This window comes from Scleropages formosus, chromosome 4 (assembly GCF_900964775.1).
Source record: "Scleropages formosus chromosome 4, fSclFor1.1, whole genome shotgun sequence".
Taxonomy (NCBI): Eukaryota; Metazoa; Chordata; class Actinopteri; order Osteoglossiformes; family Osteoglossidae; genus Scleropages; species Scleropages formosus.
This window is the reverse complement of record NC_041809.1, coordinates 2,861,564-2,886,292: the sequence shown is the minus strand read 5'-3', so window position 1 is coordinate 2,886,292 and position 24,729 is coordinate 2,861,564. Positions and strand designations below refer to the sequence as shown.

Genomic DNA, 24,729 nt, shown 5'->3' with positions numbered 1-24,729 from the left:
CCATCTCCAAGATGATTTTTTAGCAATCAGAACAGACTCTTCAAAGACTAAAGGGCAAGTTCAGAGTACAGGAAGCACTGACTCATGGGAAAAGTGCCATGTAGATTTAGCATAGAACATATATAAACAGCCATCATAAAGCCAGTGCAGTGTACAAATCTTGTATCTGCTTTTGTTAAACTGCTCCGTACCTGGTGCTATAGTAACGTCTATATTACTGAGCCAGCTGGTGTCCAGGCCTCTTTCTCCATAACTTGTAGGAGGAGAAAAGGGGATAAACATTAAGTTCACTTTCAGTTGAGGTGTGAGGGTTTAAAAAAAAAAAAAAAAGGAAGAATCCCAGCTTTAATATGAGGTGATGTAGCAATGTGGGGCTATATCACTGAGTTTAAGGAGTTGAGCTGTAAACGCTGTCATTGTGTTGCTGGTTTCCTAAGGTTTCCTTTTCGTTCGATTCTGTAGGTGAGGTCATAAAGGTCGAGTCACAGCCCCGGGAAAGGTGTAAAGGTGCAGAGCTGGCTTTATTACGGCCTGCAGCGTTCGCTAACCTGATGTTCTCTCTGCCACTGGTGCAGGCGAGATGGATGGGCTCTCATCAGCCTTTGCAACCCATGCTGTTGTCCTGGGTGGCTTCTCTTGGGTTTGTCAGGGAAGAATTGGACCTTTTCAAAATAATGCAGCTCTTTGCAACCAAAGCCATGCTCAGACTTCATCTGCTATGGGTTTGGTTGAGCCAGTGCTTCAGTGATAAATGTGAATTCAATCCATGGCTTGACAACACAGAACATTAACAAAATCCCAGATTGATAAAGAGTGTTCAAGGTTACCTTTAAATTAGACATTACTAATCCACTTCAGATGGAGCTGGCATCTGCTTCCACTTTGCATTGCGGTGGCACCATGGAGTCACGAATCAGTTCATCTTCGCATAATTGTCTCCCTTTCCATTCTCTAAATCCCTGTATTTAGTCTCTGTTCTACAGGCTGCACAAAGTGTGTCACTGCTCATAATGAGGGATAGAGAATTTGACTAATTTTTAATCCCATTTATGCAGATGATAGTCTTTAAATTAGTTTCTGCCTGAAACCGATTAGAGAAGGTTAAATGTTCCCGGGTGAAACGAGTAAGATAAGAGAAATTGCATCACGACTTTTTGGTTTGCCTTTCCACAATACTCTTAATGACTTCTTCACACTCAAATTTGTCTACGCATATTCTGAAACAGGTTTAAAGAGGAAAACAGATTCGTTCTAAACTCCAGGAAGGGAAAAACTAGTTCAAAATGTTCTTCACCGTTTGTGGTTTGCTTTAGAAACACTAGATAATAAACAGCGACTGCAGTGCTTTCTTCTGCATCCTTTCTGTATGAGATAAAATACATTTGTAAGCTCGACTACTTTGACATGTGGAACAATGGAGCCGACAGACAGAAAGAAGATAACTCTTTACCTGTGTTATACCACAGGACAGGTATTCCCATGGGAGCTTCACAAAGCATTTGTGTCCTATGGATGTGTGCTAAAAATAGGTTATTGACCACGCTTGTTCGTGGAGAGCCTTGTTAGGATTAGTCAATTAGCACACATCAGGATGGGACAGCATCTACACAGGAAGTGAGAAATCAAACCTGCATCTGCGTCAAGTGGTGTTATGAGATGGGCAAGGGGACTTGTGAGTCAAAATTCTTTATACATGAAAACTGCCTTTTCAAAATTTTTTGGGTGTGGGAAAGGGGCACTGCAGCCACCTTTAGCCCCTTTAGCCCTTGGTCCTGCAAAGTTCCATTAACACCATTAGCTGGAAGTTGATTGAGGGTGACAATCATTAACAAGCTTTCGTGGAGTGCTGATGAACAAAGTCTGATTTTCATTTGCGAGTTCTGAGGTTGATGGGAGCGGAGATGTTGTCCCACGCACAAGTGGTAATTGCTCAGGCCCTCAGCGACGCATCTCATGAGAGATGGGAATGGAGAGACGGAGAAACTGCTGCTGATGCATGCTCTGAAAAATGCAAAGCGCTGAAACAAGAAAGTGGAAAAGAGCCATGTCTCCGGGGGCTCGCTGTCAACTGCTGGGAGGGGGTGCAGTTTGTGTCTCGGAAGAGCTACATGCTAGCTGAACCGAGGTTGTGGTTGATGAGAATCCAACTTCACACATCGTTTAGGGTTCTTAGATGTGCACTCTGAAGCTCCACCATTGGCTTAAATGGAATCAAGTTTCCTTTCAGAGCCTGATTTTGCTCAGCAAATAACCTGATGTTCCAGTTCACCTCTGTCTGCATAGAAATTAAACTGATTTTTTGCCTGTCGCTGTAGAGACTTGCATTTGTCTTCGCTGACATTTTTCTCTAAAGCGGCTCACGATGTTAACTACTGATTTGTAAATACAGTTGGGCAATCTTCACTGGAGCAGTTGAATAGGGTGCAAGAGGTGGAGGTGCTATTCGAACCTGGGTCCTTCGCGTGCAAAGGCAGCGGGTCTAACCACTGAGCCAGCCTGCTGCCCTTCAGTTTAATGACGTTAACGATTGCAAACTCCATGTCAATGAAATCCGAGACAGGAAAATGAACAATAAAAAGATTTTTGGAACCAGTTTTTTTTAGATTGCTGAGTAACTTCCAAAAAGGACCCTCTACTCTGGCAAACCATCTGTTTTGAGGCAGCCTAGGAACCACCAATTATTCCATATTTCCTTAGGTGCATGAAATGGTTCACAGCACTACCTACCCTCAGGTGGGTGCTTACGGGTGTAGGGGTGGAATCAGGTGAACAGTGCTCTTCTCCGGCTATGTAATGTCACCTGATGAAGCCTGAAGCCCTTAGGAGTGAGAAGTAGTGAGTGACTCTTAGTGTGCACAGTGGTGGTGGCATGTGCCTGAGTTGACTCCTCCCAAGGTGGCATTGGTGTCATGTTTGAGACTTGAACAGTTACAGTGATGATGAAACGGAGAGGGGAGAATAAAGGAATTTTATTTAAAAAATTAGACATTTTACCTCTTGGGGATGTCCCCAGAAGATCTATTAGTTATGATTTACTGTCATAGTGGGCTTGGCTAAGCATTGCAAGAGCTTTAGGAAGTACTACTGACTAGTTCACAGGATCCGGAGAAGTGTCTGCGCAGCAGATAATTCATCAACAGCTTGTCAGATACTCTCATGTGCATCGTTGCAAGAGGATGCTTTTAATATTTTGTACTTAATTACAGCAGAGCGGTACACTCGAGTTGCTCTCTTCCTTCTGCACTAGGGTTTAAAAAGAATGAAGTGCGCTCTCCTCTCGGCTGCGCTGCTAACAAGTTACGTCTGTTGCCATGGAGAAAAATAAATCCAAGTAAACTAAAAATTTGTAAAACCAGGAACACTTGTCTTCTGTACCCTTTTCAAGGACTGAAAAACCTCCGGTGGAGAGAAGAGGAGGTTGGGAGGGGAACAGGAATGCTTGTCATTATTTGTCTGACCTTGGTGTTATGGTGAGATTTCTCAGTAGACTACAAGGAGACCTTTCAAACCCACTTCTTTCTCTTCTCCAGGCAGCCACTTCCTGTTTGAAGACCCCCAAGTGAGCAGGATCTGCTGACCTCAAGTTTTATATGCAGAGAAAAGCAACAAAGGCCCAGCATAGCAACAGCCCCCCGGCAACACTGCAGGCATGCTAACAGTTCCCAGTTGCACCCCATGGAGGTACTCAAATGAGAAGAAGGGACAGTGTTACAGTATAAAGTGTGGCTTTGGGAGCATGATCACAGATGATAATTTCAGAAACTTCCTGTGTTCTCTTCAGTGCCTTGGACCATCTATACATGCCGCTCTTCCGCCCTCGCCTTCTCTGAACTTCCCCAAGGTAGCCTCTTTGCCACCGGGATGCAAGGGGCACGCAGCACCTTTCCTCTTTTGGACCATAGTAACTTCTGACACAAAGGCAAAGTCCAGAGAAACCATGACTGAGCGATGGCACTTTGCCGCCAGTGCCAGAAACACAGGTGAGCTCAGACAAATGCCTAGAAGTCAGAAAGAAGGGTGGTTGGGAAAAGTGTCTCCTTTTGCTGATTTGTGGCTGACTGTAATCTGGAGGAGGGGCCAGGGGCATCACTATTCATTCTTTCATCTATGCCTCATGGGCATGGCCATTACATCTCCTTCAGGCCCCCGGTGTGTCCTGGAGCATCTGGAAGACATCTGCAGTGACATTGTGAGCATCACGGAGTGCAACTTCCTTCCTGGAAAGCCTCGCTCACAGCCAGTTCCAAGGCCTATTTCCTTGCTAAAAAAGCATTTTGCATAATTTGATGCTGATTTAATGTGCGTAGAAGAACAGCTAGGAAGAAAGGCTGGTAGGAATTGATAGACTTAGTAGGTTGCTGCTGCCCACCTCTGTTCCCAACCCCGAGTACACAGCAGCAGCGATTTCATGCCACTCCACGGGTTTGTGTGTTTCTAGGCTACGCACACAGGAATGACCCACTGAGCCTAATGTTGCCACCCACAAGGGAGAGGATTCATTAGCACTTCATGCAAAAGAGATTAGTGCCATCGCGCTTCAGTGGATTAGACACACCAGCACGGGAATCTGCACAGCTCCCCTCCAGAGGTCTTATCCTATGAATATCAGTCAAAATCTCTCGTGTGTGTGTGTGTGTGTGTGTTTGGTAAAAACGTAAATGCAGTCTTGTGGGGATCATTTCATAGAAAGTTACCTTTATTTACCCTATAAAAAAAACTGTGCATGGCTACAGCAAACAAAATATTTTCAGAAGACAGCGTAATAGCACTGAAATAATGACATAACGGGGTGCCGTTCCGACAACCCCCTCATATGTCGACTTCACTGTAAGTTGCAAATCCTGTTACTGTATAAGAAGTTATAAACAATTAACAGTAGTGCAGTACAGTATTTTAATGTTGTAATTTTCATATTGTAATTTTCATATTTTTACTTTAAGTCTGTTTTTTGCTTTTTTCACAGTAGCAGAACTCACATTTTTGCTTGCTAACCAATGTTAAAGAAACCACAGTTTTTTAAAAAAAAAAAAAAAAAAAAAAAAAAAGCAATTTAAGTGGAATTACGGACTAAGCTTTCCCTAAATAAAACAATGATTTTATAAATAAAATTAACTTGCTGATAAACTCAGCAATAGATAGATATTGGTGTCTTGGCCAACACGGGCAGCCAATGTTAACGCACAGCAAATTGCCACTAAACATTTGCTCTCAAAATAATAAAGTTGATGGGACAGCCATTGTTAGCCTGGACACATATGTTGTAAGTTGAGAACTACCTCTGTCACATTCTGACAGGTGTAAAAGAGTGTGAATAAAAATTCAGACACCTAGGCTGTGTCTGTTCCTATACAGTTCCTCAATTTTCTCCAGTACAGCGCCATACCTTCCCAGAAAATGAAATCTCTAAACACTTAAGTCCGAATGTTCCTGTCAGCCTGCAGAGCTAAAGAGGCAATTCCTGGGGGCCAAAAGGCCAGTCTCAAGCTGGGCTTCCTACTGAAGTGCATTACAAAGAGCAATTGCTACCAATATCAGCTCAAGTGGAGATTTTTCCTTTCATCCCTTAGGGGCCTAGTGAAGGACTTCGGCAACAGAACCAGGGAAAAGGAGAGGCAGCCTCACCCTTAAATGGAAAGGATCGGGACGGTCTTGAGGTACAGTAGTCGGATCCTGCGACCGAAAGGCCAGTAAAGCAGAGATGGGCTGTGTGAAAGCTTTGAGTTTGACACGTGGCATCTCTGCTTTGTGGTGGACCAAGGGAAGGCAAACTTGTTCAATAAGGAGACAGTTAACGTGAGGATTCTGGAGAACCGCTGTTCTGGCACACGTGCGACTCCTGGCAGCGGGACTCTTGTAGGTCTCATTTGCTCAGGCTGCCAAGTTTGCGGTGGGGGTTGCAGTTTGGCTCCCTGGGTGTGATTCTCAGTACCATTTGGATGGGTTTACCAGTTATTGGGTTTGCTTTCATTTCCAGGCCTCCCAGTGCTGCGGAGTATTTTGGTCTGGTGAGTGTCTTACCTGTATTCATTCCTTGAACTGTCTTGAAAAAAACTGAGAGGAAAAAGAAGAGGTGATCGAGTTGTTCTGAGAGTGGATTGAGATGTTTCAGCATTATGTGACGAAGGCTGGGTACTCTTGTCTTGTGCTCATGGATATCCATGGCCACCTGTCCATTTACACAAGGGAGTGGCCTGTATGTGACATTGTCATGAGACAGTGGGAACAAAGGTGTGACCCCAGTGACCTCCTGGCGCCCTTCAGGTTGGGGCAGTAGGATGAATATTTCATCTAATTTTTGCAAAGCCGTTTTACGGGACCCTGTGGCCTTGTTTCCAGAAGGGTCTGTCATATAAAGCAGGTTCGACCCTTTCTTCTTCCATCCTTATTGATATGCCTGTCTGGACATCAGATTCATCTGGTTCTTGTTAAGGAGCCTTTGTGCCATTAACCACAGTTCTTGTTACTTCTGTGCTGTGGTTCAGACTGGAGGTCACTTTTCAGTTCCTAAAATAAAATTCAGTTTGATTCTAACTGGATCAAAACTAATAAAGGATTATTTTGTTGATAATTGACTGGTGACTCTAAGCACCTAATTACTGTACTCGTAAGAAGAATATCATGAGGTTTACATACTTTGATGCAGGTCTTAGGTATGTTTTATCCCTGTGTTCTCTGTATGAGCATGAAATTTAGCATCAGCCCTCTCTCACCGTCTGTTTCTATTCAGTGCACAGACTTGAACTATACAGCTATTCTTAGTTCCACATTATTTTTTAATGGGCCATAAATGTATGAGTATGTCAGATTTATTTGTGTGAGGGGAACTGTTCTGACAAACAGCTGGACACTGGTTTTGTTTATATAACTATAAAAATGTTTTTACAAATTGGCTACTCTATATACTTCTCCCCATTTCCTCTGCAGCAAAAAAAATCCAAAGTACTCAAATCATGAAAACAAAAAACTATATTTGCAAGAATAGTTTTAATGGCTTTAAATCCTTCCCAAAGCAGTAGAAATGCAAATTAAAATGGTTTAAAAAAAAAAAAAAAATTGCACAGACAGTAATTATTAATGAAAACCTCAGTTGAATTATTAAATGCATGCCATAATGGCAACTGAATAATGAAGGACTAGAGAAGAATGTTAGAAGCAATAGACCACGGACAACCTTAATACCTCCCGAATGAGACAAACTGGACAGAAGGGTCAAAGAAAGCAAGAGACAGGTGTCTGACATCTCTGGGAATTTCTGCAAAAGGCCTGGGAAAACAGCTTATGTCCTCCTCGGATTTCATTTTCTGCCTCATGGAAACAAACTAGTTTTCAGCAAGTGGACTTGGACTTTTCAGAGACACGCTATTTGAGAGCATCGTTATCTGTCGTTGCTCTACTAGAAACCCAAAGCAAGGGTGGTGGAATTCTCACCTTCGGTATTTTGTAGCAGAACCCAGGTTGGCTGTTTTATTTTCAAATGCTACACTAAGGTCAGACAGAGATTTAAACTTCGTTTAAAAAAAAAAAAAAAAAAAAGAAGAAAAAAACAGCCAACTTGGGTTTTCCTGCAAAAAAATACTGAAGGCCAGAATTCTGACTCCACTTGCTAGAAATGAGTTTCTTTCCAAAGGCAGGAAATGAAGTCTGAGCCCCTCCTGACTCGACTCACCATTTACCTAGGCTTGTGCTAGGGGCAGTTTAGTGTCATCAACTCACCTGAAACACATTTTTGGACAGCAAGAAAACTGGAGTGCTTGGAGGAACCCCACACGAACATGGAGGGAACACTCCACACAGACTGAGGTGGGGTTGAACCCAGATTTTCTTGCATTGTCTCAAGGTAGCCCTACTCAAGAACCCACCTATCTAGAACCTTCCTATCTACCTTCTGCCAGGCCAGAGTGAAGGTTCCAGAATTCTCCATATTTCTGCCGAACACAAAAGCCCCTCTCATCTAGAGCTCCTCTCCTGCATTTTCTTTCCTACAGTGAACATTTCATCCTGCTCAGCTGTCTCCCTACTGTCCTCTGCATTCATTTCCAGAATGGGAAATGATGAGCAAAGTGCTTAACTTTTTGAAATCCAACTTTGTCTACTTAGCTTTCTTAAATACCTGCTGTGTGTCCTGATTTGGGCTGGGTGCTTTTGGAATGGTGAGCATAGTGAAATCGAAACCAGACATGCATTTCAGCACAATGTTAAGCTTTTACGGAGGAGAGTCTAGGATGGTGGGCTTGTAGAAGTACCGTCAGCACTTTGTTACATTAGATACGTTTGCTGAGATTTGTTCTGCTTTGTGAGCTCTTTCAGCACTCTCTGTATTTCAGGGCTTTGCTTTAAAGTGTTTTTGCTTGTTACAGTAAAAATGAGGACTATATGAAAGCCATGCCTTCCTAATACTCTCTGAAAAGACTGAGAGATGAAGCAAGACAAAGAGCAGATGTGTGAAATCCGTAACTGCGGTGAAAATGGCTCTTGTCCAGGTTTCTAAACTCAGCTATATTTCAGAGCTCTTTGGCAGCCCTCTGCATTTGAACAACTCTTCTGAAGTGCTGTTAGTGGTGATCTCATGAGGAAACATCTTCACTAAGAGGAACACCACAGTAACTTGACATGGGATCACATTCAACAGCCTGGACCCTACCGTTTCCAAGGAAACCACAGAAGTCCTCTTGTTGCTGTCAAACGTTTTGCAGTTGCCTTCTAAAAACCCAGAGGAAACGCTTGGCTCATTAACACATAGGCTGAGAACCCCAGCTGCGCTTTGTCAGCGTCTTGGATTTGTGTTTCAAAACGGGGGAAAAACTCAAACGTTGGGCAAACAGCAATTCTTGCTGTGTTGCCGTCACATGCTGAGAATGGCGAATTGCACAGAAGCACTCCTGGTTCACTCTTGAGCACATGCAGAAATAGAATTAGAGCAGGAGATTCCCTCTACCCACTGTACACACTTCGAGAGAATGTGATTTTTATGCGTTTGGGTGGAAAGGTGCTATGTGTGAAGCTTTGTCAAATGTCTTTGTACCAGAACAAACCTTGTTTTAAAATGGGAAATTTTCTGCAAGATGCTGGAATCTGAGTTGTGAATGGAGCAGAAGTTGTAATGAAGTTGCTGACTGCCATCAGGCAATGTGTCTGCTCACGTCAGGTACACACCAGTAGGAGCACATGGGCCACAAAGACTTGACTATTCCAGGGTGTGTGCTGTGTGTAATTTAACTCTGCATGGGAAGCTGAAACAGATGGCTTCCTTAAACCACAATGCGAATAGCAGACATGAGTACAGAGACCTTGAGCAGCTTTGCAGGGAGAAGGTACCGCAGCAGAGTGCAGGGAAAAACAATAAGGGGTTAGGAGTGAGCACTAGAGAGAAGGCCTAATGTTGGAAGCAGTTTACAGATGATTCCATCACACGTGACCATTTCTCTATGATTTATATAGATTTGTTCCCCGTGAATTCAGCATCCCTGTACCTAGTGAGACACTGTGTGTTGATCTTGAGGTCTAGTCCTACCCCTGTCTGCATGTTGGGCTCTGTGTGCTCCGCAGGCTGCTGTGCTGTACAGCTGACATTTATGTAGTTGTGTGGCGTGAGTTTGTCAGAGAAGCTCAGTGTTACTAGGAACACCAGCCTCTGTGTCACTTGTGAAATCAGGACACGCTAAAGCCCTATTTTCTCAATAATGCGACATGTCTCCGACACCGGACTTTACTGCAATGTCTGTTTTGATCGGCAAACAAGTTGTTTGATGAGGCAGCAAGATGAACCATTATGGTTTCAGACGTGGTGGCTGACTGACTCGCCTAGGGGTTCCCCTGCAGACGTGTCCTCGCCAAGCTCGTAATCGCCGGGTTACATCAGCAAGCCTCCGGGCAGGCAGGTGGAAAGTCCTTCCCTCCCCTGGACTCATCTCGTGTGCCTTGCATCAGACAGCAGTTCCCTGACCTCGATGGAGCTCGGACACATGTCACGCACCTGCTTTCGCCCGTGACTGCTGGCACTTGGCCAGAAATACTTTTTGCATTTTTGAGACTAGAAGCAAAGTTTTGCAGTATTGATTCTCGTTTGTTGGGACAGACTGCTGTGTCTTGTGGACAGTGATTTTTCTCATCTTGCCATTTAAAAAGTTTGAGGATAATGCCAGATGCTGTTTCACAGGAAATAGAAGTGATGGTATGCTGGGCATATGTGGCATTCTGCTCAACTCAGATCCATATCTTTTTGCTCTTTTTCTGTAAGCAAAGTCTTGCAAAAAGGAATCAGCTTGGGGTGCTCACCATAAATCGCTCAGCTTTGTCCAAAGGGATAATCTTTGTGTTTCATTATTGCCAGCACAACAGCTCTGTGAGGCGGATTTTCTCCCCGTAATTGAGGATTGAACCTCCGGGGTGGGTGAAAGGGCATCATTCATGTAGAGGCCAGCAGGAGCCTAATTAGAAATTCTGAGAAGGGCAAAGTGGGGTTATCGCCAGAGTCAATGGAACACTGAACCATTTTTCAATTATATTTATGCAAGTTGTATTGCAGATAGACTCTGTGTACAAATTCCTACTGGAGAGAGTGGCTAGTGATCTTAGAGTGCCATTTCCGTGCCATTTCCATGCCAGTTGCCATTTGGGCAGCACAGTGGCACAGCAAGTAGTGCTGCTGTCTCTCAGCGCCTGGGTGGTGCGAGAGGATGTGGGTTCGATCCCTGCTCAGTTTGTGTGGAGTTTGCATGTTCTCCCTGTGTCTGTGTGGGTTTCCTCCTACAGTCCAAGGGCATGCTGTTCAGGTTCACACAATGTGTGCGCTCTACTGATGTATGGATGAGTGACTTATTGTAAGTAGTGTATCTAGCAGTGTAAGTTACTGCGATGAATAAGGCGTGTGGGTTGATAACACTACAGAGAGTTCGTTGAAGTTGCTTTAGACAAAATTTCCCCACCTATGTATCTATTTATTTATGGCGGTGTAGTCACTTGAGATTAGCCAAGTTTAAAATCGGATAAACCCTCCTTCCGCGAATTCCATGATTTTTCATTTAAAAATGTAGAACTCTGAATAATAACAGTATCTGTTCCAGTCGTGGTTTAATCACAATGGGATGCCTGCTTTTTGAAAATACCTCGGTGCTCGAAACACGGAATCGCCTGTTGCGCTGGTGCTCTTAAAATGATTGTGGTGCAGCAATTGAAAGGGAGAACCTGTGTATTTCAATTCAGAATGTGACTCCCTGCTGAGTGACTAGTAGATATGGGATTTGAGCCCTACCCTATGGGCTGTGAGGTTCACTGTCCTGTGTCATTGCTGGCCAAGAAAGTGAATTAGATTGGTGTTACAAGCTCTTGTAGCATAACCAGGATTGTACTGTTTTGATGAAACATGGGCCAGAGGAGTGTGGGATGTACAGTTAAGTGGAGCAGTGTTAACCTCTTAGCACCTGTCTTTGTGAACCTGTACACCTGTATATCCTGATCGTACAAAAAAAGCTGGATTCTGGTGAAACAGCATTTTTCAAAACAAATGGAACCATGAGGTGTAATGCTTTTTTTCTTTTCGTTGGAAGGGTTTCAGATCAGCATTCAGAAGGACTGTGTTTTGGACTTATCTCCTTTTGGATTCCAGTCACAGAAACCTGACTGTCAGATGCAACCTATGCAAGGTAAAGCTATAACCATTTCATTATATTGCGAGTGACATCTCTCCCTCTTTACGTTCTGGTAAGAGTTTTGTAAAGGAGAGGAAGGATTAATCGGGAGGTTCCCATTACTACAGTTGATCAGATGGAACCGCTTACAAATATAAACATCACTAGTTTTATGTAATGTACACTTAAACCCACCATTTGGCTAAATGCTCTAGCGTCAAGCGGGTGAAACACGTCCTCCGTGCAGAGTGGGGAGGGTCTGCATGCCACCGTTTCATTACCCTTTAATTCTGTTACTAAACTCACTGCAGGCTTTCTCTTTGGTTCAGCATAAGCTTAGGGTTTATACAGTATTTAGTATAGTTTCAGGCAATGTGTCAGTAACACATTTGGTTGATGCTCTGTGTGAGCATGGGAAGGGGGCTTTATAAATTGTATATACAAAGGAAGAGGTTGTTTTTGATGTATATTTGGGAATAAAAAATAAATATAAAAGTATAATGCAACCAATTGAACTAGCAGAGTTAGTAAAACTTAGTTGGAGAGTTATTATATAGTGGTACCCTACTTTTGAACTACAATGGTCCTTCATTCAACACTACAAAGTGCTGCTGACAAAAAACAAAAGCACTTAGTCAGCACCCATTGTTTACATAATACATGGATACATCCCCCACATAATCATAAAAAGGCACATAATGGTTAAAGTGTCCACCTGCCTTCCTTGGTAAAGGTAAGGATGATAATGGTTAAAGTTTCAAGTTATTTTAGAACAGTACATTTCCTTGTGCCACTAGGACCAAAATATATGGATTTCCTTGCCTGTGAGCCAGCTTTGCTGTTAAGACACTTTCAGACATCCAGTGAGAAATCAAGCTTGAATGGGTTGCATTTTGACCATCTGTGTAGGAGAAATGTTTTCAGGGAGTGGCTTTAAGGCATTATGTCAAGAACTGCAGCACAAGTCCAACTGTTTAAAATTCACTGTCTGTAGTTACTGCAGGGAACCCTAACCCGCCAACATGAAAAATAAGTCAACATTTTTTGACTAAAATGCTGCACAAAAGTGTGTTGGAGTTCTTGTTTCTAATTGCATTACCTGGTGGCTCAAAGACCAAATGCAAACCTGATCTCACATTCCTTATGGAAAGGTACAACAGTACAGATACCCAATGCAGGTGTCCAAATCACTGTGGCCCTGTTTTAAATTTCCAGATGTCAGAAGCTGGATTGTGGCCATTTGCTGCTTGATTCATTTCTGAAACCAAAATGAAGATACCCAGATTCAGAATGTTTTTCCACAAGAAGCATCAAGAACCAGGGTGATGGACTTTGAGTGTGTTGTGGGGCTCTTGGGACCATCCTGAAGGTGACTGACATACTGTCTCCACTTGTACAAGGGCAGATGCCTGTGTGCTGGCCTTGAAGAGCAGCCTTCCTCTCCGAGCAGCACCCAAAGGGCAACGAATGTGAGTCTGTTAGATCTCCCAGCTGTCACTGAAGTAGGGATCCTCATCGTTCCCCTCATTATGCACCTCAGCCATTTCCTCTTGCCTTTTTTCATTGTCATCTTCCTGGTTCAGCTGCTCCAGCATTGCTTGCAGTGTGGTCTTCACATCCAGCACCTCCTCCTGTAGGGACTGTGCCACAGGAGTCAAGGAAATTTTTCAATTTAAATCTCCCTTCTAGAACCTTGTACTGCTACCACCAGAGAGCAACATCCCTACCTTTCATCTTTACAAAGACGGCCACCTCAAGTACGTGCCTGAATTATTCCTACAGTTTAAGAAATAAGATTCTAAAGGAATTTCCTTTCACCAAATGACTTTACACTGTATACATAAAGTAACAGTTTACAGCTTAACTACAGACCCAAACAAACTACCCAGGCTAAATAACTGATGTGTGTGCTTCAATGTAAACTGGATGGATACTTTTTTTTTTTTTTTTTTTTTTTAAACTGTTTAACCTGCTTGGAGACCAAACTTAAGAGGGCAAGTGTCTAGTTTAAGTGGCTAATCAAAGGCATGCGTTTTACAGCAGACGGCATCGGCCGTTTCCTTTTGCTCGCAAAGAGACCCAAATAGCCCTCATTCATAATTAACCAGGCGTTAAAGAGCACTTCATGAATTATAGAACAGGGCCAGTCAACCTTCCTGGAGGCTCAGATCTCCCTCCAGCTGAGCGGAGGAGGGTAATGAAACATGGAGTCGCATTAGGGAAATTCACACATCGAAGCACCGCCGAAGCTGGGGCGAGCCCTAGTCATTCTCCCCTCTGTGTTTCTATAGCGACCGCACCAGACTGCTAACTTTCTATCCACACAGTATTGCCCTCCCCCACCAACCTAATGGGCTTTGTGACAAGAACTCAAACCCCCCACAAAGCAAGACCTCGAGGCCCGAGTGTCATTCAGGTAACGGCTCTGCAAGGCTGAACGCGCAGGCGGTAAAACAGAAGGGAGAATTAACTTGCTTTCAGGCCCAGAAGAACCAAACTGAAATGGGAAGCAACAGCTGTCCTCATGCCTCTCTGCCCGGACTGACACTTAGCGCAGCAGGAAGCGGATTCATTATTCAGACGACGGGGTTGGAACAGCAGCCGGCACGTAACGGAGCAGTCGCTCAAGTCTACCAAGAATACATCACAGCCTCTGATCTGTGGATAAGAAGCCAGCTTGGCCACCCCCCAAGGCAGACGTGGCGCTGGAGAGGAGTGGGAGGACACCATTCTGTCACCTGCTACCCAGATCTGGACTTGTACGTCTGGGTCGCTAGACTGCCTGGCAGTTTGAGCTCCACATCTCCGCTCGCTGTCGCCGTAATGGCCCCGCTCCTCAGCCAGACGAACGCCGGCCGTCACAAAGGGTCGTGTCACCATGCCTGCTCGAGCACCTCTAGTTCTATCTGGGACCTTAATGATGATGGCAGATGACACATTAGTGCTGCAGCAGCAAGGAAAAAAAAGCACCTGCAGAGTGGTTAAGGGGCCACAGACAGCTTTGTTAGCTGCTGGATTCCCAGGCTGCTTTGGTGCTGTGTGGTCATTCAATTCTAGTCTCACAGTCACAATATCTATTGCTTTTCCCCTTAAGACAGAAATCAGCTCCTGCCCTGGACTCCAAGCAAGCGGATCTCTTACTGTAACAGTGAACTGAGGTAGAATGAAGACTATTGTACCCATCGACCTTTAGCCTGGAGGAGCAAGTGAGTGACGAGCCAAATCCACGGGGAATTATGGGAGGATATGAGCCAGGGCCCGGTCGTGGCTGAGCATGGCTGCCTGCAGCCTCTCTTCCAGGGACTGAAGCTTCATGCTGATGGACTCGCACTGCTCTGTGATGTCTGTGGAATTGCTGTACGTATCCTGAGGGAGGAGGAGAGAACAGCCGCGTTAGCGCGAGTACTTTGTTAAACCAGGAGGCTGCGCTCTAACTGTGACCCCCTTCAGTGTCCGTTAAAGATTTCCAGCAGATACCCTCATCTACAAACAGGTTCTTCCCTTTGTCCATTTCTCTGACACACTTTGGGTTGTTTACTTTGCTTCAGGGTAAACATTCACTCGATTCACAACTACAAAGAAAATCTCTTCGTTCAGCCATTCACGCATCTAAGATCTGTACAATGATCACTTTCCACAATAGCTTTCGTAGACCTGTAATTTTTCTTTTCACTTTTTTTTGGGGGGGGGGGGGTATGGAGAATAAAGGAGACGGAGGAGCAGAGCCTCGCTGTAACTTACAGCCTCCGACAGGCCTTCAGGAAATGTGAGCACATGCTGTTCTGACTCATTACCACAGGTAGGAAATTACCTCCCAAAGGGTCTATGCTGTCTGCCGGCACTATTGAGCACACCTGCCGTGAATCTCAGCTCCTATTCCTATAAAGTCCTAAACACCTTGAACTTATTGAAATGGAAAATTTAAAAAATGAGCTGTGTGCCACCATCATGTTGACGTTTCACTTTTGTACCACACCCATCCATTCACGGGGCAGGTATGACCTTTAGCTAATGCACTTTTGTTTACTATGAGATGTATGTTGCTTTGGAAAAAGTAAATAAATGAGGAAACAGATTTGATCTCTGCGTCATGATTCCGCTATGAATTAAGGACACCAAGCCTATCTTTCAAGTGGTCTTACAACGATGGACAGTGAAATACTGCACCAACTACTTGCTGACCCTTGCAATAAGGACCAAGTCCTGTTACCGTTTCCAAAGGCTGTTTGCACACTGCTCCACTGAGCCGCACCATCATTACTGATTCTCACTTTCACCCACACATATTCATTTGCGACAAACATCGAATAATTTAATTGTAACTACCACAACTGGATTATTTTATTCCCATATACTTAAATTATTCGTTAATTCATTATTGTTTGTCTAATGCAGACCCGCAATGGTCCAGAGCCTTTCCCAAAGGCATAGGATAAAAGCAAGGTAACACTGGCTAGAATACCCATTTATCTCCAGGAACACAGAAAATGACAAGTTATTAGGAATTATTGGTAATGGTATTGACAAGCGCAGTGCTCGTTGCTCATCATAAAGCAACTGCCTTACAAAGACCATTGGCCAGCTGGGTAAAACTTGACTGTCGTAAATAAAATTACAGGAGAAATAAACTCTCACAGTGCTTCCACTGCTAATTTAGAATCAGCTTTCTCCCCGAGGACAGGATCCCCTTCCTGTTTTTTCTGGAATTACTTCAAAGCGACAGAAACTCAAGCCACATATCGATGGCCACTAAGTGCGTAAGACTCGTTACAGCTCCGCCAGTATTTGATACCTGCTCCGTTTGCTTGGACCGCCCACAGCGTCACTCTAATTGTGGCAGTAATTCCGCTGAGTTTTGGAATTCTGTTGAACATCGCCCCACGAGCCTGTGTTGCCATGGACACGGCGGCGCGGGACTCGACAACTGCAGAACGTGGGGCTGCTTGGTCTGAGAATGACAGCATCCTGTCCCAACCCAGAGGAGCCGCAGACGGAAACGAGCTACGTCTCCATCGCGACAGATGGCAGAAAAACCGTTCTACTCGCAAATTTCCATCACAAAACTTTGGCACCGAAGTGTAGCTGTGGGGATGTATTGGTGGGGAAACAGCCTAATTAAGTATTGGACACCAAGATCTGGTTCGGTTAAACCCCTGAGGATGGAGGGAAGTGGATAGGAGCTGGAGGGGCTGTTTGCTGGAACTGGATATTTCACCAGTGCAAATACCCGTAAGGGAACTGCTGCTGTTGGCTTGATTAAGGGATATGGTCTATATTGCAATATCAGTAAAACAGCTCTGTGTGCATGATGGTAGCTGATGTACGTATTGGGATTGTCAGCTCTGCATGAAAACCTCCTGCTGGGCACACAACTTTGCTACGGACAGTGTGGGAAGAGGAGAACGTGAGCTCTCGGGAGGGAAGAGGAAGGGGGTAGAGTGGTACTTCCTCATCGCCATCGTGGTAGATGTGGCTGAAGTTCATAATGAAGGCGAGAGGAGACCCTGTTTATGAGGCCTACTGAAGGATCTATTGACTGGAGCACAAAACTGCCCTGAGGCTGGACTTCTTCCTCATTAACCTCAAGGAGGTATGGTGGGCACAGCGAGTAGAGCTGCTGTCTCACAGCACCTGAGTGGTGCAAGAGGACATGGGTTCCATCAGCCATAGTGTGTGAATGACAGAGAAAGTGCGTGAATGACAGAGAAAGTGCGTTCCACTGATGTATGGATGAGTGACCCATCGTCAGTAGTGCATCTAGCAGTGTAAGTCACCGCGGTGAATAAGGCGTGTGGGCTGATAACACTATCTAGAGTTTGTTGGAAGTCGCTTTGGAGAAAAGCATCTAATAAACGTAATGCAAGAATTTTCAGGTGCAGCACAAGGCCTGGACATTGACTCACGCCAGTGACTGTTCCACACTTGGGTAAAGTATTGGCGCAACTCCTACGTCCTGCTGAAGACACGCTGTGTGAGCCCTGCTGATTTTGACAGAAACGCTGTGTACGGTGTGCTTTACCGGACTTATTAAATTACCATCATGGTGCTGTGCTGCAGCATGCACTAAGAGGGAGGGAGGTGTGTCCCGTTGGTTCTTTCCACATCTATGTCTTCCAGCATATGTCACAAGTCCTCACTAGCAGCTGGGTCACCTGCTACTTCATTATCTATGCTAAAACACAGAAGTTATGAGATTTATCCTACATTCTAGTCTTTCTAGGTCTCTCTTGCTCTCCATCAGCCAGGGAACCATTTCAGGAATGCTTTGTACCAGCAACATGATCAGAGGAGAGATCGTGCAACCAGAACAATCTGCGTGGTCAAAGATGAAACATTGACTCATCAACAGCGTACACGTGGTAAGGAAAGCACAGGAAGTTAAAAAGGATGGAGTGCAGAAGACAATCCACTGTTGTGGGGTGATGGATGTAGACTTGTGTAAGGAGTTCGCATAGGAAATACTCTGATTTAGTTTTATCCCTCCACTTTCACTCTGTACATGTGCAAAACTTGCTCTACCGCCAAGCTCTGTCGAGCAGAGCATTTGGTCCATTAAGCCACTTACAGAACTATCTGGGCTCGGACATTCGGACAAGACAGCCACCGATCAGGGTCCGAGAGTCCCGTTTACGCTACATGGATGGACGTGCTAATAATTCACACGTGTCCATCCAGGGCTTAAATTCCACTGCAGCAGCATGCAGAGTTAATGAACAGATAACATTAATAACAGGCCAGTAAATCCTGCACAGAACAATGAAGGGGTGGGAACACTGGGGGGGGGGACCCAGCTTACCTCTGGTTGATTGTCTTCCATGCAGAAAAGGAATTCCTCCAATTTCTGTGAAAATGACAGATTTGAAAACCATGAAATCCAATCATAAACATTTTTATTTAATATTCAAATGTCTGTGTATTTCATAATTATGTAAACGACTGTTCATCTCCGTTCACAAAAAAGAGGACTATGGGTTTAACTTCATCCTGCACTGTCCTATTAAACTAGAAATAATGCAAATGCAGAAAATCATTACACAAATCAGTATTTGTGGTGAACAAAGTAACGGCTAAAGAACAACTATGTTGTAAGAAATGTATAATTAAAATTCAAAGCTTTTTTTTTTTTTTTAAATTACATCAGTACAGAAATAGTGCAACAACCGTCAAATTAACATTTCAGATAATTTTGTGACCTTTGCTGTTCAGCAGGTTGCAGCTCTTAGTTACTGCAGCATATGCTGGTTCAGTTCAATTCTGGGAAAATTGCTTCACTTGGATCCCCCACCCCAAGCCCATAAGACCACTTCTCTGTGCTTAAATGTTGTTTTAAGTTTAGAAATTTTATAGGTGTTTCCGTCTCCAGACGAAACATACCGGCCACCGACCCCTCCTCGCTTGGAGGGGTAATAAATGAGCGTCTCTCACCTCCAGGTCCCCTGGCGAGAGTGGGGGAGGTTAGGAGGAGAAGGCCGTCTTCGTGGAGGACAGAGAGAAGAGGAGACAGGCGTGCAGGACAGAGGGTGAACTCGGGCAATACGGCAGTCAGGTTAGTGCACACGGTTGGACAGAACGATGAAGAACTGAGAGGTGGAGAAGTATGAGAGCAGAGCGGTAAATCTTCCAACAGCACGGTCAGCGTTGAGTCAGTCAAGGGAGGGGAGGGGGGGGAGGGGAGATCAGGAGCGAAGCAGGGAAACGAGCCGGGCGGCACTGGGCAAACTGAGGGGAAAGGGGGAATTTTCCCGCCTGGTGTGTTTTTCAGCTCGGAAAGCGAAGTGATAAATTTAACGTGTTGCGCCGTACCGCGCTGTACCACGCTATGACGGGTAAAACCACACATCAAACACAACAGCGAGGAGGGGATTCGATCGCTTTCTCAGAGGGACTAAAGTCAACCCGAAAAAAAAAAAACGACGACGGGTGGGGATGATTAAATATTTATTATTTACTTTGAATGTTTGAATATTTCTCATAACATTGTTGTAACGGGAAAAGTTACCGTGCGAAAATACTCGGAGCCAATGATGCAACTGGCTGAAATGACACCGTCTGATTCCACGTTCTAACGGAAAGCTGGTCGCCGGAGTACGAGGAAGTGAGACGCATCACGTTACCGCCGGGCTTCGCACCGTCAGCCACCGCACCCCTTGAAATATTTCTTACGAGTTGCCGGCTATTCAGACACGCTTTCGGCGAGATATAATGAATAGTGGGATTTGCTGTCGAGCGGAGGCGCAGCCAGCCCGGGCGCCCTCTGGTCAGCGTTGAGCGAGGACCGACTTTCCCGGGACTCCGCCGACAGACGGCGCGGCCCTGCCGCGAGAGGCCCCGGCCGCGATCCCGGTCACGACGGACCGACGCTCGCCTAACCATGGGAAAGCGCCGCAAAGGTCAGCAAGTCCGGCTGGGCCAGTGGGGGGGGTGTACACCAGAGAGCGGGGGAGGGTTAGGGCTCAGAGAGAGTCATATTGTCTGGAAATTACTCGCTGAGGCTGTCAGAGTCATCCCTTGGGGTTCAAACAGCAACTGTTACACTTAGAACACACACACACTGCAGAAAATCATCCGAAATCCTCCTCCTCGCACCATTCTGGACAGCCTAGGTGGGGTTCTGTACACATGGGCCATCCGTTCAGCTGCCTCTGTCCAGATGTTCCTGTGTCCCCATTATATTAACTTTTACATTTATCCATCATTTTTCTGTCCCCAAAGCAACTTGCGACGTTAAGGTACGCAGATTTACCGACTTAAAGCTGGGTAATTTCAATCGGGGCAATTCAGGCCAAGTACCTTGCTCAAGGATACTACAGCAGGAGGTGGGATTTGAACCTCGGCTCTTCGCAGTTCAAGGGGCAGCAGCTGAAATATTCCACCCGCTGCTCTTTGGCCACCAATGGTAAAAACAGCGGTACCGATAAGCAGCGCGCAAGCAGACTGTTACCTTGGTGAATTCGGAGTGCTGTAGGTCGGTTTCCGGGCACCAGCGGCCCCCCAGCGCCGTGAGCATGGCACAGTCCGGCGTTTGCTGGACGCAGGGTGGGCTCGGGGTCTGCGGCTCCGCCCCCGGCGGCTCCTCCTCCTCCTCCGCTTCGGGACCACAGCAGCCGGGCGATCGCAGCCGCAGGCCACGGAGCAAGAGGTGACACGCCTCCAGGTCTGCTTCCCACACCCGCTCCACCGCCAGGTTACCGCAGCTGCAGGGGCCCAAAGAGGGGCAGTAAGGGAACGCTGCTGCTGGGGGGCGCCGTGACTGCATAGCCAGCATTGGAGTTAGCTGCAAAAAGACACTATTTCCTCATTGTAAGACACCGATTTTTTAAAACACACCTTAGAGACGCACCTTCGGGAGGAAAAACAAAATGTATGAAGCAAATCACGAGATCGTGAATCATTAAATTTGTAACTGAAGACTTATTTATGCTCTGTATTGCATAAAACATACGATTTCGATACTGCTAACAACGGAGAAAGACGGCGCAGAAGGATTCGCGGATCGCAGCGCGGGGAGGACGCAGTCAGCGGCACGGCGTGCGAATGCTCCCTTCGCGGACGACACCCGGCTCCCCGGTATACCGTGCGGCCTGAGCGGACGAGGCGGGACAAGACTCCCCCGCCCCACGTGCAGAGAAAACTGCCAGCTTTATGGATCTGGAGTTGTGCAACTGAGAGAGAGACGCTACAGACAGACCGCATCTGGTACCTTCCACAGCAGCAGCTTAAAAAAAGCCAAAAGTTGAATAAATGGACCCAAAAAAACATAAGAACTTACAATTAAAATAAAAATTCCATTGTCGCATTCATCTCATGCTTTTCTGCAAAGCGACATACACCGATTTACGCATTTATACAGTTGGGCAATTTTTTACTGTATCAATTCAGGGTAAATATCGAACCTGCGAGGCCAGCGGCAGCAACTCAAAGTTTCCGTTTGCCTTGAGAGCACAGTCTCACCGAAGCTCACGTGCTCTGTTCTGTAAAGGTGTCAAACACACATCATTCCTAATTGGAGAGGAATATTTGTCACTTGTCGCGAGCGTCGTCACGTAATTAAGAACGGATGACTAAATTATGTAAATGTAAATTATCTGTCACATTGGCCTGCAGTGTGTTTCCTTGTTAAAAATCCAAGAACTCTTGAGCTCTTAAGTTGCTTTTTGGACGTTCTTGTTTATTAATGAACTTGTTACTTGCAAAATGAACGTGGGAGATACTAGGAACACGCTCTTATTGCACCATGCCTCGGAGCAGACGAGAGGCAACGCAGCCGCTGTGCAAGAACAGCCCTGCGAGGCCTTCTTCCCACACCGTGGCCCTTGTGGTCAGTGCGACCGTGACTCATCGCCGCTGACCTTTTCGTGCCGTCAGCTGACTTTGACCCGGAGGTGACCCTGCGTCCCTGGAACCCGAACAGAACATCAATGCCCGCAGCAGCCACTGCGAAGCTTGTGTCCTTTACCAAACTTTGTGAGAAAAGCACTTTCATAAGAAAATTGCAAAGACCCTCCGCCCAGAATAAGTGCATATGACCACCAGAATGCTCGTTGCAGCCCGGTATCCCATCATGCTCAGCTGTCTGCGGTGCCCTTCATCCGGCTGGAGCTTCGTTACGTGGGGGTTGTCATTACGCGGCGCGTCCCGGGCGATGCCGATGGTGAGCTCCGCGAGCGACCGACCGCAACCTCCGTTTGATTGCTGTTGGCCTGCAAGCCGCTCCTCCCTGGAGCTCAGGCAGGGAGCGCCGCCGTGATAGCGGATTGGTAATAACGGATGTGGGGAAGGTGGGGGGTGTTTAATAATATCCCCCTTCGGGGTTTCGCTTTCCATCCGAGGGCCAACTGGATAGAAGATGATGAAACTCCGCCCCCACAACCTGGATCTGTCCTCCTCTCGCAGCGCCGAGGGCCCCTCCCTCAACCCCTCTGTGTTTGTTAAGGCTCGGGTCACGCGTCTGCTGAGGACGAAGTGCGGGAGATGTGGCTCGCAGGACCAGGCTCTAAAACTTGTACAGGACATCTGATGACGTCCTGCTGTCCATCGGTTGCCTGTAATGACTCTCTGCGGACAGTTGGAGGCGCTGCATTATTTTCACTCGTATTCCCAAGGCCGAGGTCCCGCATCATAAGCCTGGCAACAAGCTGTGAAATGTTTCCACCGCTCTCACCAACAAAGACTTATTGTGAGATTTCAAAAACAATCCAACGTGCAAATGCACCATCTGCTAGAAACGTTAAGAAATCCGACACACTAGTTAGAGTGTGTGAGTCACACAGAGCATCGCTGTCCCCTTCAGGCTGCGGATGGTGTGCACAGGAGCGTACAGCTGCCTCCTCGTGTCGGCGTAGAACCATCAAGCCTCAACCCTCAACCCCCCCCCCCAGCCCCCCCAGCCCCAAAGCAGACGGTTGGCTTCCTGAAGAACCGGAGACCCAGCGCCCGTGACTCTCCGCACGACACCCCGCAGGAGATGAATGGCAACCAAACAATTTAAACGCTCCTAAAAGATGTACACAACACCAGTGCAGCACTAATTTGATCAGCGCCGTTTGATGCGCGGAGGCGCTGGAACGCTGTAAGCCCGGAGAAGACCCTGTCCACGGGTAAATGTCAAACCGTTGTTCTGCCGCCACTCCTGCCTCAACCTCTGTCTTAAGCTTAATGTGACCCTATGCTACTGCGGTAAACATGTCAGACCGGAGGAAAAAAGAGCATTCGCCCTGCCCTCTGCTCTGGAAACCCCTTATATTCCCCACTCGGCTTTCAAAAATGTCACTTTGCAATTCCTGCAGAGCCAGGTCAGGTACCGGAGAAGGTCTGTAACCCACAAAGTTATAGAGAAGGTAATAAAAAGCAAGGTGGGAATGTGTTGTATCAAATAAGAAGGGCGCAGAAGATGGATGAGTCGTACCTGTGACCCCCACCATACGCACGGTCATCTCACCTGTGCAGCCGGTCCTCTAGAAGCTCTACGTACTTCTCCACGTTCTCTCGCAGCGTCTTTTCTGCACACAGAACAAACAGTGGGGATTACGTCAGTTTACCCGCGAAAATCCGCCAGCGTGTCTCCATATAATGAGCAGTCTGTTAAATGTGTGACGCTAATTATTTCATGCTCAGGAAAGGCTTACCTTAGCTGTTTGATTTTAATCTCAGTTCATATTAATATCGAAGAAGCACGGAGGCATTTATATCCGGCAAACGGACTACATAGCAAGTGTTTTCCTTAAAGGGGCAGGGCACCCTAAATGGTCGAGTACTGGAAACGCAACCGGGATCGGTCCAGGGATTGCGCAACCGCTGCCGAACCACACTGGCCCAAGAGACTTCTCCGCCGAATTAAGGAACGTTCGTTTTCCGTTCCACTGAAAGACGACGCTAGAGTTTACGCCGCATGCGAGAAGACGATTCTAGGGTGTGTAGGAAAGCGCTGAGGGGTGTTAATTGGTTTGCGCAAGATACTTGCTCGGCACCTGCAGACTAGCGCTCGGCAATGGCAGCGCAATTGTCAAATACCTTCCCAATCTGCATATTTCCTGCAAGAAAGAAGCAGCTGTTTATAGGATCTGGTCCCCATGGAGGCACCCGTACAGGTCTACTCAAAGATCTCATTGATGCATCACTTCGCACTGCGATGGGGACGTGTACGAGAGGGTGAGGACAGCTCTGCTCATCATCCGACGTCTGAGTGACAGGCGTAGATATTTAGAGAGACTCTCCAGTCAAGAGACGCCCGTAGGGAGGGCACCACTGCAATTGTGTAATTACCAGTTTTGCACATAGAGAAGATTTTTTTGAATAACTTGAAAGAAGCATCAGAAGTAGATTGTTGGTTCAAACACGGAAAGGAAAGGCGATACCGTCCCCAGAATTCTCCTATGATGGACCGATGGGTGTCGACAGCCCTGCAAGTCGACTTCAGGTCAACGGGCTGCACGGCACCAACGCCAGTTCGTCCAGGGCGCGTTCGGCTGTAGGTTCGGATCAGAGGAAGGCAACGGCAAACCCTCCCTTAGCATGGAAACCAGCGAGAGGGAGGTTGTTCTCAGTTGAATTCGACTCCGTCACGCTTAACCGTACCCTACCAACATGAGCTACAACTCAACAA

General features: G+C 46.2%; 1 protein-coding gene across 9 annotated transcripts in view; it reads right to left on the bottom strand.

The window, feature by feature from the left end:
- Positions 1-13,087: 13,087 nt before the first annotated feature.
- disc1 (DISC1 scaffold protein) overlaps positions 13,088-24,729 on the bottom strand; it is a 37,739-nt gene continuing 26,097 nt past the window's right edge. For 6 of the 9 annotated variants that reach the window (XM_029251462.1, XM_029251463.1, XM_029251460.1 and 3 more), the window contains 5 exons: positions 23,566-23,626; positions 20,569-20,821; positions 18,424-18,468; positions 14,876-14,993; positions 13,088-13,269 (listed from right to left, as the gene is read on the bottom strand). In XM_029251462.1, the coding sequence (XP_029107295.1) occupies positions 13,106-13,269; positions 14,876-14,993; positions 18,424-18,468; positions 20,569-20,821; positions 23,566-23,626 (641 nt within the window). In that variant the 3' untranslated portion in view covers positions 13,088-13,105. Of the gene's footprint in view, positions 13,270-14,875; positions 14,994-18,423; positions 20,822-23,565; positions 23,627-24,729 lie in introns of those variants that run through there. The other 3 variants (XR_003797636.1, XM_029251464.1, XR_003797635.1) reach the window with 3 other exon arrangements.